Genomic DNA, 11,833 nt, shown 5'->3' with positions numbered 1-11,833 from the left:
CACCGATGTCAATACCCAGTGTTGTCCGCATGCTTCTCAGATGAAGGATTCTGGTGCTGGCGGATTCCCAACAGACTTGAGAGCTTCTGTAGTAACATGTCTGTCAGTGTAGCTTCTTTCTGAGTATTTGAGGACAAAAAGAGAAAAGCACTGAACTGAAATCGTAGGTCAAAGTGCTAAGGATACCCCTCCAAACAACACCACAAATACGTGGTGAATACTGAAGATACTAAGTCTTTAATAGCTTACTGTCAGATGTTGGGAATGTGTACTGAATGAATGGTTGAAGACTAGCTGTTTACGTCTGGTTATAGAATACAGTGTCTTGGCAATTCTTTTTAGTAGGAAAGTAGTTGAGACCACTTGAGAGAACTTTTGCATTATGTCAGTTTGTAATGTCTCGGGATCTTTGTAACCCAATTGGCCTTGCACTTAGTCCTATCTTCACTTCCAAATGCTAGGATTATAGGTGTGTGCCACCATGCCTGTACTTTTTGTTTTTGTTTTGTTTTGTTTTGTTTTGTTGAAACAGTGTTCCTCTGTAACAGTTTCTGTCTATCCTGGAACTTGTTCTGTAGACCAAGTTAGACCAGGTCTCTGGCCTTTAACTCCTAGAGATCCGCCTGTCTCCTCCTCCCAAGCGCTGGGGCTAAAGGCGTGCGCCGCCACTGCCCAGTCCCCGCCTGTATTCTTAAAGCAGCAGTTTTCTCATCCTATGGTCTGTGACCCCTTTGTGGGTGTCGAATGACCCATTCACAGGAGTCGCCTAAGACCACCGGAAAATACAGATATTTACATTACGATTCATAAAAGTGAAATTATAGTTACGAAGTAGCAATGAAAATAATTTTATAGTTGGGAGTCACCACAACATGAGGAACTGTAGTAAAGGGTCCCAAAGGTTGGAAGGTTGAGAACCACTGTCTTCAAGCATCATTAAGCTTCCTAGTTATAGGAAATTGTGATGGTTAATTGTTCAGTTACTGGGTCAGGTACTCACCGAAAGGGCCTTCCTTTCTTTTCCAAAGACAATGAGAATGGCGGAAACAAAAAGATTAATGATCACAAACCCCATCAAGATGATGCTAGTGAAGACCAGGAAGGAGCCCAGAATTGGGTGTAGAGCAATAACCTGGGAAGACAGGAAGGCCTCTTGGAATTTGCTTTACAAACTGCCAATATCTGGGATTTATATCTAAACACATGTTTGAGTCTGCTAAAACTAGGGAGAAAATGATTCAGAGGAAAATCTAATTGGATATGACATGAATTAAGGATATTAAATTTTAATTTCTCAAGACAGGCGCAGTGGCACACACCTTTAATCCCAGCACTTGGGAGGCAGAGGCAGGTGGATCTCTTTGATTTCGAGGCTAGTCTGGTCTACAAAGAGTTCCAGGACAGCCAAGGCTACATAGAGAAACCCTGTCTTGAAAAAAAATTTTTTTTTTTTCTCAGCTTTTACAAGAAAAACAAGTAAGTAATAGGATTGTGACTCAAATCCTGGTTAAGTTTTGGCAACTCTGGAAAAAAAATGTCTAAACACGAAAGCTCAGGGTAATGTGCATGTGGAAAGCATAAGGATCATAAAGCCTGCCAGCCATTTGAGAAGCTTCTCTGGACACAAGAGTCTTCCAGGTAAAGGTAAGAAAAACTGGCTTTTGGCTGGGGTAGAGTTTATGCAAGGATTTGGAAGGAGGAGGGAAACTGACTGAATACATTTCCTCCCACCACTGTCTTGTAAGTTTTAAGAACTGATGGTTAAGTTCATTTCTCCTTTAAGAGATGGTGTGTGGTTCCCCTTTGCTCTTGCCATTCATTGCTACTATTAGCCTGTTGACCAGTGACTCCCTTGTGAAAGCTGCTGCAACCACAGCAGTATAGCAGATAACTGCTGATTAACCTGTGTGTAGGCGGTAATCTTTGAATTATGGGTATGCCAGCTAGTTTTAGGTCAGCTTGACACATTGTAGTCACCTGAGAGGATGGAACCTCAATTGAGAAAATGCCTCCATAAGATTAGGCTGTAGGCAAGCCTGTGTTTTCGTAATTCGTGATTGATGTGGAGGGCCTGGTTGTTTGTGGGTGGTACCTCCGTAGGCAGGTGGTCCTGGGTTATATAAGAAATCAGACTGAGCAAAGCCATGAGGAACAGCAGTTCCCCATGGCCTCTGCATCAGCTCCTGCCTCCAGGTTCCTGCAGGCTGGAGTTTAGGCCTTGTTTCCACCAGTGGACTGTGTAACCTGATGAAGCCCTTCCCTCCCAGCCTTCTTTTGTTCATGGTGTTTGATCACATCAATAGAAACCCTATGACAGTGGTCTTCATGGTAAGTAATTGTACAAGTGTTGCCAGTTCCACTAATTTCCTGATCACATAAGGACCCATATTGTTGTAAATAAAAAAATATAAGATGTGTTGAGCTATATAATCTTTATTATTGTTTGCCCTAGGATTATCATGGCAGTATTTTCTAACCCCCTATCACAAATAATAAGACAACAGATACCTGTTAGATTTTCTATTTGCCTTATTTACCTTGGGCTGGACTGAGATTCCTACCAATGCTGTCTGAATATCCTCACCATCCATCTCCCAGCCCCCATCCAATGCCATCCACCTTAATCCTCCTCCTCTGGTCTACCTTCCACCCATAATCCTATGGTACTTGCTTGTAGTCTTCATCTGGGCCTTTTTACCCTATTATTGGAGTCCTTCCTCCAGACACACATGATTTTTTTCTCAAGGCTAACCCATCATGGAGTCCTCTTCCTTACTTTCCTCCTGTCCATTTGTTTCCCGTGATTCTCCTCAAAAGCCTGGGAACCTAGCTATTCCTAGCCCATTCTGCCCTGCCTAGGTACAGGCTGTTTAACCAACCAACCAGTTATGTCTTGTTTTAGGTTTACACAAACAAGAATAGATGTATCCAGTGGGCAGTAACCAGCTCTTCAGGGCCAGTAATTAGTATTAGACCAGCCTCCAACAGACCCAAATCTTCATAAGATGCCTATTTGAAGTTTTCCCTTTACTTCATTTAATTTTGCATAAGTTATACTTATGATATTGTGTGGCTTTTAAAAAATAATTTTATTAATGCTCTAACCAGTATACCTAATTCAAACCTGATTGTGTGTGTATGTTTGTGTGTGTCCATTATGTAATATAGGAAGACAGGGATTTATGTGGGTGAGGGAGGAGTAAACTCAGCAAGATGAGTGTTAACTGTAAACAGAACTAGTTGTTTCTGGCATTCCGTTTGGTTACTTATGTTACAGTTTCAGAGGGCCATCAGCAGCTTATGCTATTCTGGCCAGGTGTCCTTTGGCAGCAAGATGAGGATAACAGGGGAGGAGGGGCACACTTGCTTAGGAAGCAAAAGATGAACGGGGCAATGTTGTGCACAGGCGTTACTTTAAGACAAGGGAAAGGGATGTAGTTTCTTTAGCCTGTGCAGTGGGAGGCTGCAGGTTGAGCAACCCTACCCCATCCCACTAGTAAAGCTGCTAAGCTGAACATGAATCTGAACTAACTTAGATTGCTTTTACTCTATCTACCTATCTATGTATCTTACCTCCTTGTGGTTAGAAATTCCCACCAAGAGACCAACAATAGTCACTGTAGAGCTGAAGAAACTCCGATAGTCAGAGATGCTCCATCCAAACAGCAGGTTGAACTGAACAGGAAAAAGGCCAGTCAGTGGTAACCAATCGAGTTTCTGCCCTGAGGTGCTTGATATGGCCAACAGAAGCAATGAAAATTCTTTGTGGCCATTCAAGTTACTATGACTACAAGATTTATCTGATCTCCCTCCTACATCTGATTTTATTTTGTCTGTATCTTAGAGGCATGACAAACATCTGGGTTTAAGACGTTAAATATGGGCCAGGCATGGTGGCACACGCCATTAATCCCAGTGGTTGGGAGGCAGAGGCACTCTGATCTCTGTGAGTTTTTGAGGTTAGCCTGGTAAAAAAAATACAAATTAAATATGGAACATGACTAAACACAGCTTTCCTATCTGACCTTTTCTCAAAAACCCACTGCTAATCAGATGGTTTTCTGTGCAGTGGCCTTTGCTGAGGGGAACAGCCAGGACGGAGCCCTTGGGGAAGATGCTGGGCCTTGGGGCTTACAGTCATAGCATAGCTGCTCAGCAGGATCATGATGATCAGTATAAAGCCCACCACCTCATCCCAGGCCGTGTTCAGTGTCTTGCTGATGACCTGCAACTGGGCATTATGTCGCAGCAGGTCCCACAGCTGCACAGTTGCCAGCAGAACCAGGAAGCCCATGAGGTGAGTGACTGCAGAGCTCACTGTCAGTGCCTCCTGGAAACTGATGAACCTGTAACCAAGGAAAGCTGGTACAGTTAATGACACGAAGCAGGAGCTGCCAGTACTTGTCAGCAGCCTCTCCAGGATTTCCTCTCCAGGTTAGCAGCTGAGCCAACTATGTCAGACACCTACTGTGGTGAAAACTGCTTTCTAGCATGGCCCCAGAAACACCGTGAAAACAGCTAAAGGCCTCTTGGCTGGGCGCTATTTTGAAAAGCCTTTCAAAGCAGCTCCTAGCCGTTTTTTTTTTTCTTCTTCTTCTTCGTTTATATTGATCCTAGAAATGAAGACCAGCCTTCACAGTTGTTGGAGTTGAAATCTCTCAAAATCAGAGTTGGTCTAAGGAGCTATCTATCACCATGGCTTGTTTTCTAACACCCCTGTGTTCTCTAACAGTAGAGACACTAGTGAGCTGTCTTACTGAGAGTTTAAAAAGGTGAGAGATTTACCCCACAGTTCAGCTTTGTTGTGTGAAGTACATAATTTTATGTCACAGCAACCGTTTACTTGGAGAGAGACGCCTGTAGTATAAGCAGGTTGGCAAACACAAGTACTCTGTTACCTAAGGCCTAGGCCAGTGGTTCTCAACCTGTGGGTTGGATACCTTTGGCAAGCTTTTATCTTCAGAAATATTTACATTATGATTCATAACTATCAGAATGACAGCTATGAAGTAGCAACGAAAATAATTTTACACTTGTGGGTCACCACAACATGAGGAACTTTATTAAAGGGTTGCAGTGTGACGGAGGTTGAGAACCAGTGGTCCAGGCAGTGCCACACAACAGCCTGGAGCTCAGTTTCTACAACCCTTTGGGCTACACAGACCCACTATCCCAGTGTAGACAGTTCAACATAGAGCTCCGTGGGACAGTTCTTTGGAAAGGTTTTAGATCTCAAGCCTTTAGCTTTGGAAATACTTGATCTAAAAGTGCCTAACAGCCTGATAAAGGGTAATAGAAAAAAAATGCATGAAAAGCAGCCATTTGATGTTGGAAAATGTGTCTCGTACTGGGTTTGTATCCTTTTTAAAGGATGAAGATCTGTCTCATCTTAGGCTTTCTGCATGCAAAGTAACCCCAATTCCAAGCCTTGCTCTGCAACTTAAATACATTATCTTCCATAGATGCTTCAGCACCAGGGCTAATGCAAACGCCTTATTAAGTTGTTCTTTCTCCTGTGGACACAAGTCCAACTTCTAGTTAAGCCTGCACTGTACAAACACAGCAGATCTGGTGGGGAAGTAGAAGAGTAGGAAGGACAGCGCAGGAAGTCGTGGGCATGAGGTAGTTGTGCCTGTGTGCCTCAGGTCCCTCCCTGTCCTGGCCCCTCACCTGTCCCGGTCCAGGCGGTACTGCAGCATATTTTTATGAAGTAGAGAAAGGCACTGCATGTTGAGCCCCAAGATGCTGAAGCTAACGAGGATTATGCTTGTGTCCAGAATGTTTCTTTTCCTAGTGAAGAACCCCAACCTCTGCCGCTTCAGCCGACAGCCCTGAGCAAAGACAGCACGGTCACCACTGTTGTCTGGACGACCCTAAAGAAAGTAGTCAGGTCACTTGGGACAGGCAGGCAAAGCACATGGGCTGTGGACGTGGGACTATTCTGCAGTCACTTGTACTGCTAACAGGGAAGTTGGCTGCTAATAATATTTTACCAGATACAATCATTCTTGGAGATTATAAAACTATTGTGCGCACTTAACTAAGTTATAAGCTCTAAAAAGTTTGTCAAGCTTGGCAATAAAATACTGTTTACAATAATTCCTGTTTTTTATTCTTTTAGTGCTTTTTTCCTAGCATACTTTAACATTTTTTATATAAGAGCTAAGAAACTGAATAAGGGGGGGCTGAGAGAGGGATCCATGGTTAAGAGGACTGGTAGCTCTTCCAGAAGACCCAGGCTCAGTTCCCAGCACCCACATGGCACCTCAAAATTAAATATAACTCCAGTTCTAGGGGGTCCAACACCCTCACACATATGTGCAGGAAAAAACAAAATATAACAATAAAACCCCCAAAACCCCATTGCACATAAAAATAAGTAAATAATTTTTTTAAAAAGAAACCGAATAACAGACTAGAGAGTTGGCTCAGTTGTTAAGAACACTGTTTGTTCTTGCAAAGGACTTGAGGTCAATTCCTACACCTAACTCCAGTTCTAAGGAGCCAGCACCTGAATTCTGTGGGCACATGGCACACACACATACACACAGGCAAAACTTTGATTTAAAAAAAGATAAGATTTTTTTTGGCTTTTTCTTTTTTAAAGACACTACGTGAAATAATTGTGTATTAAGAACCAACTCAATTTTTTGGACAATGCCAGAACTGAGAGAACTATTTTACTTGATAGAAATTAGCCCCAGAATCCAGGCCTTGAAAAAAGGACTGCAATGGCGATTGTATTTCCATCACCGAGCCCTCCAGAGGGGGTGGTCGGGTGGCTGTTCTCACATCTGATATTTTCAGTTCACCTGTATGAAGGTATAGTAACAGACAAGGAGGTAGTAGGTGACTTGTGAGATAATCCAGGCAAAGCCCCTCTCTGTTGACGGAAGGGAAGTTAAACTGTCCAGTCGTAGGGAGCTGAAGAAAGTCCCTAGTAAAAAGAACAAATGGAGTCAAGAGTCTAAGCTTTCCCTTTTCAAAAAACAAAACAACTTCAGTTCTTCCTCGATCACCACTCTCAAACATTTCAGCCTCCACAGTCTACTTAGCATTTCCTGTAGACCTATCCAGAACATTAAACAAATCACGTGGAGAAACGTCCATATCACTAAAGTTGGCAGAGAGATTCAAGGTAGGGGGGACGCATGAACTTTACGCTGTAACTGGTGTTTCTCTTTCAACGTAGAATGGCTGCAGAGATCAAAATCTGGGTCACTACTATTCTGTGAATGCTGAGATGCATTCGGATGGGCTACAAGGCTCCAGACGTGAGTGAAAGGACAGTGAGGATGGTGGAGATTTATGGTTTTGTAAGCTCTCATCATTTTATGAAAGGTCTTGTTGCTATTACTCCTGAAATGCTGGCACTGAGATGTACCCCTTGTAGGCAGAAAGTACATTTAGGAGCATGTCTTTTTAACTTGGTGCAGCTGCGTTTCAAAATTCAGGGACCCTTCCTCATGTCTTTGGTAGTTAAACAAAACCCTTTAAAGAACCCCAGGAAGCTTTCAGAGTCATTTAGAGAAGCAGTTCTCAACATGTGGGTCCCGACCCCCTTGGCTGTTGCATATCAGATATCCTGCATATGAAATATTGACATTATTACTCGTAACAGGAGCAAAATTACTGTTATGAAGTAGCAACGGGATAATGTTCTGGTTGGGGTGACCACAACCTGAGACACTATAGTAAAGAGTCACAGCGTTAGGGTGATTAGAAACCACTGATTTAGAGAGAAGCCTAGAAGCTGCTTGCTCTTCTGGTCTTGGAGGGAAAAGTCCTCCAATTAAGAGCAATACGCAGTGGTTAATGGGAGAACACCTGCAAGTCAATTCTAGGGTAGAGAAGGAAGAGGAGGGAGTTGGATCAAGGTAGACTTCCCGCACAGGAAAGGACCATAGTATCTAGCTATCTGTGAGCTGCTGCTATAACCATGACAAAAGCTCAGCGATGAACACAAGAAAGAAAATAGCGGGAGATGAGAGGTGTGCATGTTAGGTACATATGTGGGTATAGAAGCTAAATCCTCATAGAAAAAATAACATTTAAAACCGAAAGCCCACGAATAAAAATCATTCCAATTAAAAAAAACCATTCTAATTAAGTCTGCTGGAATGAATGGTATATGATGTGTAAAGAAGGCCTTGTCCTGTGTAAAAGGATCTTTTATTCAACGGTTTCAATGGTTGTCTAAAGCTAACTGTATCCATCTGCTCCTAGGCCCAGTCCTGGAAGCTTCTGGTCTGTGTACAATCTAACCTAGGCCTGGAACATTTGCAGCCTCTGAGACTTACTGCTTAATAAGCTCACCCTTTCTTGTTCTTTCTGAGCTCTGGGCTGGCAGGTTCAACTCAGCTGTTCTGGATCAAACTCCTTTCCCAGCTGACTTATTCAAACTGGCTTTTCTCTTGGCCGCTGAATTGTTCTGCTTGGCCTCAAAATAACTCCAACAATTCTTTTAAATCTGGCTCTTTCTCATTCTCTGGCTCATTCCATCTTGACCTGTGTTCTTTCTTTGCAACCTGTCTCTCTATTACTGTCCCAGTAAAACTTCATCTCCTCTCTGTGCATTGCCCATTAAATAGCTTCCCTATCTCTTCTCCTGAGAGTTGGGCAAATTCTATTCTATCAAATCTTTCTCTGCTTCATCACCTTTTCTGCCATTCAATTAGGCAACACTTTCAAACATAAGTGTTTCCTTCTACAAACAATCTTTACCTTCATTGTATGAAATTAAAGGCATGTACCACCGTGCCTGAATCTAAACTTTTCTTTACCTGAAACTTGCTCTATACGAGGCTGGCCTTGAATTTAGATTTACTTGTCTCTGTCTCCTGGATTAAAGGTGTATTTGTATTCCAGGGATCACACAGACCCAGAAGATCTTTAGATGTGACCTCTTGCCAGAACAGCCATGTTCTGAATTAACATTCTTCTACAGCCCTGAGATAGCCAGATTGCAGAGCAAGGAGAAGAGGCCTGCATACCCACACTGCTGGATTCCAGAATGAGAGTCACTGCACAGAGCAGATTCACATTGGCATTGAAGACCATAAGTTCCATCAAGAGGGCTTTGGTGCGGTGATCCAGCCAGCGCCTCTGCTCCAGATGCTGCAGAACTCTGGGGAGACAGGGAAATGGAGCCCACTGCTTTCTACATTCTGTGCTGTAATGAAGACAGCCATTCTGGTGCCATGACATACCACATGAGAAGCCACATTCCTTGATCTAGTGTTTCTATAACAGACTTCATGAGTAGTAACACCCAGACTCCCATGATGGTAACGTGGATGGTTGACTAAGAAACAGAATATTCACAATTGTGTTCACACCAGGGGTGGAGACTGAGGAAACCCTATTTGATGTTTAATCTGCAAGGCAGGATTAATTTTATAAACATTGTCAACTACTATTTGAAACATTAAATACTCCACACCAACACCTGTCCAGTCCTGAGCAGTGAAAGAAATACAAACACCATTATTTGACTGACAGTGTTTTTGAGTAATTCCTTGCTGCTTTAACTTTGAAACCAGTTTTATTTTAAAATTTTATTACATTTATTGGGGGTGTGTCTATGTCACGGTGAGTATGTGGAGGTCAGAGGACAACTTGAAGGAGACAGTTCTATCATGTGGATCCTAGGGATCCATCTCAGATCATCAGAATAGGTGGCAGGTATCCTTAAATGCTGAGCCATCTTGCCTGCTCAGAAAACAATTTAGACTTTTCATTCACAGGGAGAAAGACTATCAGGATTCACATATTAAACTACTCTTTAAATTCCTGACTATTTAATTTGGACATCTTTGGGTTGATGTTCACATCATGGTTCACAAAGGGCAATGTTTCCATGTACATTTGAAGATCACAGTGTGTCTCAGAGAGTTCACCTGAGTGCCACTGCTCCTCCAATTGAAACTAAAATCTCTTTCCAGGTTAAGAAGTCTTTTTTTTCCCCCCCCAAGTTGACAAAGCAAAACATATCTTTAACCTGAAGCTGACCAAGAAATTTCTAGGGGCTGGAGAGATGGCTCAGTGGTCAAGAGCACTGGCTGCACTTCCAGAGGTCCTGAGTGCCCTCTTGAGGTGTGCAGGCATACATGCAGGCAGAATACTGCATACATGATAAATAAATAAATAAACAAACAAATAAATAAATAAAGTAATTAAAAAAGAAAAGAAATTTCTAAATTTTAATGTGTAGTTCCAGGAGCTGCAGTGATAGCTCAGTGGTTAAGACTACTGACTGCTATTCTAGAGGACCTGGGTTTGATTCCCAGCACCAGCCATACATACCACATAATAATAAAAACAAGAAAGGGCATATTTCCTTAGAAGTGTAAACTAGAAGTGTGTATAAGTACCAGAACCCATAGAGAAGCATGGCAGGAGCTGCTGGGACTTCTCACCTGGGCCAGATTCCTGGCTGGGTGTGACAGGCCTCCTGCTCAGGCCTACACTCACCTGGCTGCAGCACTGGAGTCTCTCCCAAGTCTTACAACATAACCTCCTCCTGAGTAAGTGGCAAATTCCCCTTGGATCGGGTAGCCTCCCAGTGACTCCTGACTCTGATAATGCCAAATGCTCTCTGCTTTGGTGACATTTGCATCCAGGGGCACCCAGCCAGCCCCGTAGTTCTCTCTGTCTTCCTGATGTTGAGGATGTGACTTCATTTGCTCATGGAGAGATACTGGGAAGAACATGTCATTACGAATGCGAATCTGGCGTAGCAAAACATTGCCCAGAAGAAAGGAGTTCCCGTCAGTAATAAATCCTAGTAAGAAAGTAGAAGAAACAACTAGAAAATTGTCTTGTTGCTAACTGAATGAGGCAACCCGTGTACACTTCATCAGCAACTGTGAAACATTTAGAGATACGAGCTAATGCAGCCAGACAAAAAGAAGTATAAAAACAAATGAAATGGTGTGATAAACTTATGAATGATATGTGTTCTCTAAATTATGAGGATCAGTGGAAAAGCTGCTAACTTCAGTGCTACTAACTGGCGAGCCAACCCTCCAGCCTGGGCAATAGCTTTTTAAAGTAAAAAATGTAGGGTGTTAGAGAGATGGCCAACAGTTGAGGGGCACTTACTACCCTTCCAGGAGATCCAGTCTGGTTCCCAGCACCCAAGTCAAGCCACACCTACACACCCACCTAAAAGTGGATTTAAAACCCTGTATATATAGGGTTAGAAATATGATTCGGTAATTAAGAGTAGTTGCTGCTCTTGCAGAACACCCAGGTTCAGTTCCCAGCACCCACATCATGGCTCACAACCACCTGTAACTCCACTTCCAAAGGATCTAAAACCCTCTTCTGACATGCACAGACTCCTGCGCACACACACACACACACACACACACACACATACACACAATGCATGCATTCATGCAGGCAAAACACATGCAAGAAATAAAAAAGTAAGTTTAAAAATGTGTATATACTCCAACCTAGCAAATCTTTTCCAAGGAATTTCTCAGCTACATTTGCCCCTGTGTGAGGTAATGAATGATATTAACAGTCTTACCTGAGTATAGAAGTTATAGGGCATCTGTACAACAGAGTTCTATATACAGGAACTCCTATATAACAGTTCTATATAATAAAACACTAGGGGCAGCCTCAACTATATTGATGGGGACACCCCCAGATAAACTAGGGGGAAAAAGCAAATTCATGACAATGCTTGCAATTTGCCACCATTTACTGTCATCTAATCACTTTCCAAACTCTCTGACCATGGCCCGTGAGAAACTGGGGAAAGGTCAGCTGGCTCTATCTATCTATCTATCTATCTATCTATCTATCTATCTATCTATCT

General features: G+C 42.7%; 1 protein-coding gene across 1 annotated transcript in view; it reads right to left on the bottom strand.

Moving 5' to 3' along the window:
• Positions 1 to 8: 8 nt before the first annotated feature.
• Positions 9 to 11,833, bottom strand: part of Pkd1l3 (polycystin 1 like 3, transient receptor potential channel interacting) — a 52,295-nt gene continuing 40,470 nt past the window's right edge. Inside the window, exons 26-33 of the mRNA XM_055621517.1 lie at positions 10,474 to 10,783; positions 8,994 to 9,127; positions 6,813 to 6,937; positions 5,671 to 5,831; positions 4,136 to 4,346; positions 3,574 to 3,675; positions 1,001 to 1,132; positions 9 to 119 (exon numbers count right to left, since the gene is read on the bottom strand). Of these exons, the coding sequence (XP_055477492.1) occupies positions 9 to 119; positions 1,001 to 1,132; positions 3,574 to 3,675; positions 4,136 to 4,346; positions 5,671 to 5,831; positions 6,813 to 6,937; positions 8,994 to 9,127; positions 10,474 to 10,783 (1,286 nt within the window). The remainder of the gene's footprint in view (positions 120 to 1,000; positions 1,133 to 3,573; positions 3,676 to 4,135; positions 4,347 to 5,670; positions 5,832 to 6,812; positions 6,938 to 8,993; positions 9,128 to 10,473; positions 10,784 to 11,833) is intronic.

Source organism: Psammomys obesus, unplaced genomic scaffold (genome assembly GCF_907164565.1).
Source record: "Psammomys obesus unplaced genomic scaffold, mPsaObe1.curated_primary_1811, whole genome shotgun sequence".
In the NCBI taxonomy this organism is placed as follows: Eukaryota; Metazoa; Chordata; class Mammalia; order Rodentia; family Muridae; genus Psammomys; species Psammomys obesus.
The sequence above is the reverse complement of the archived record's forward strand: the minus strand, read 5'-3'. Positions and strand labels throughout refer to the sequence as shown.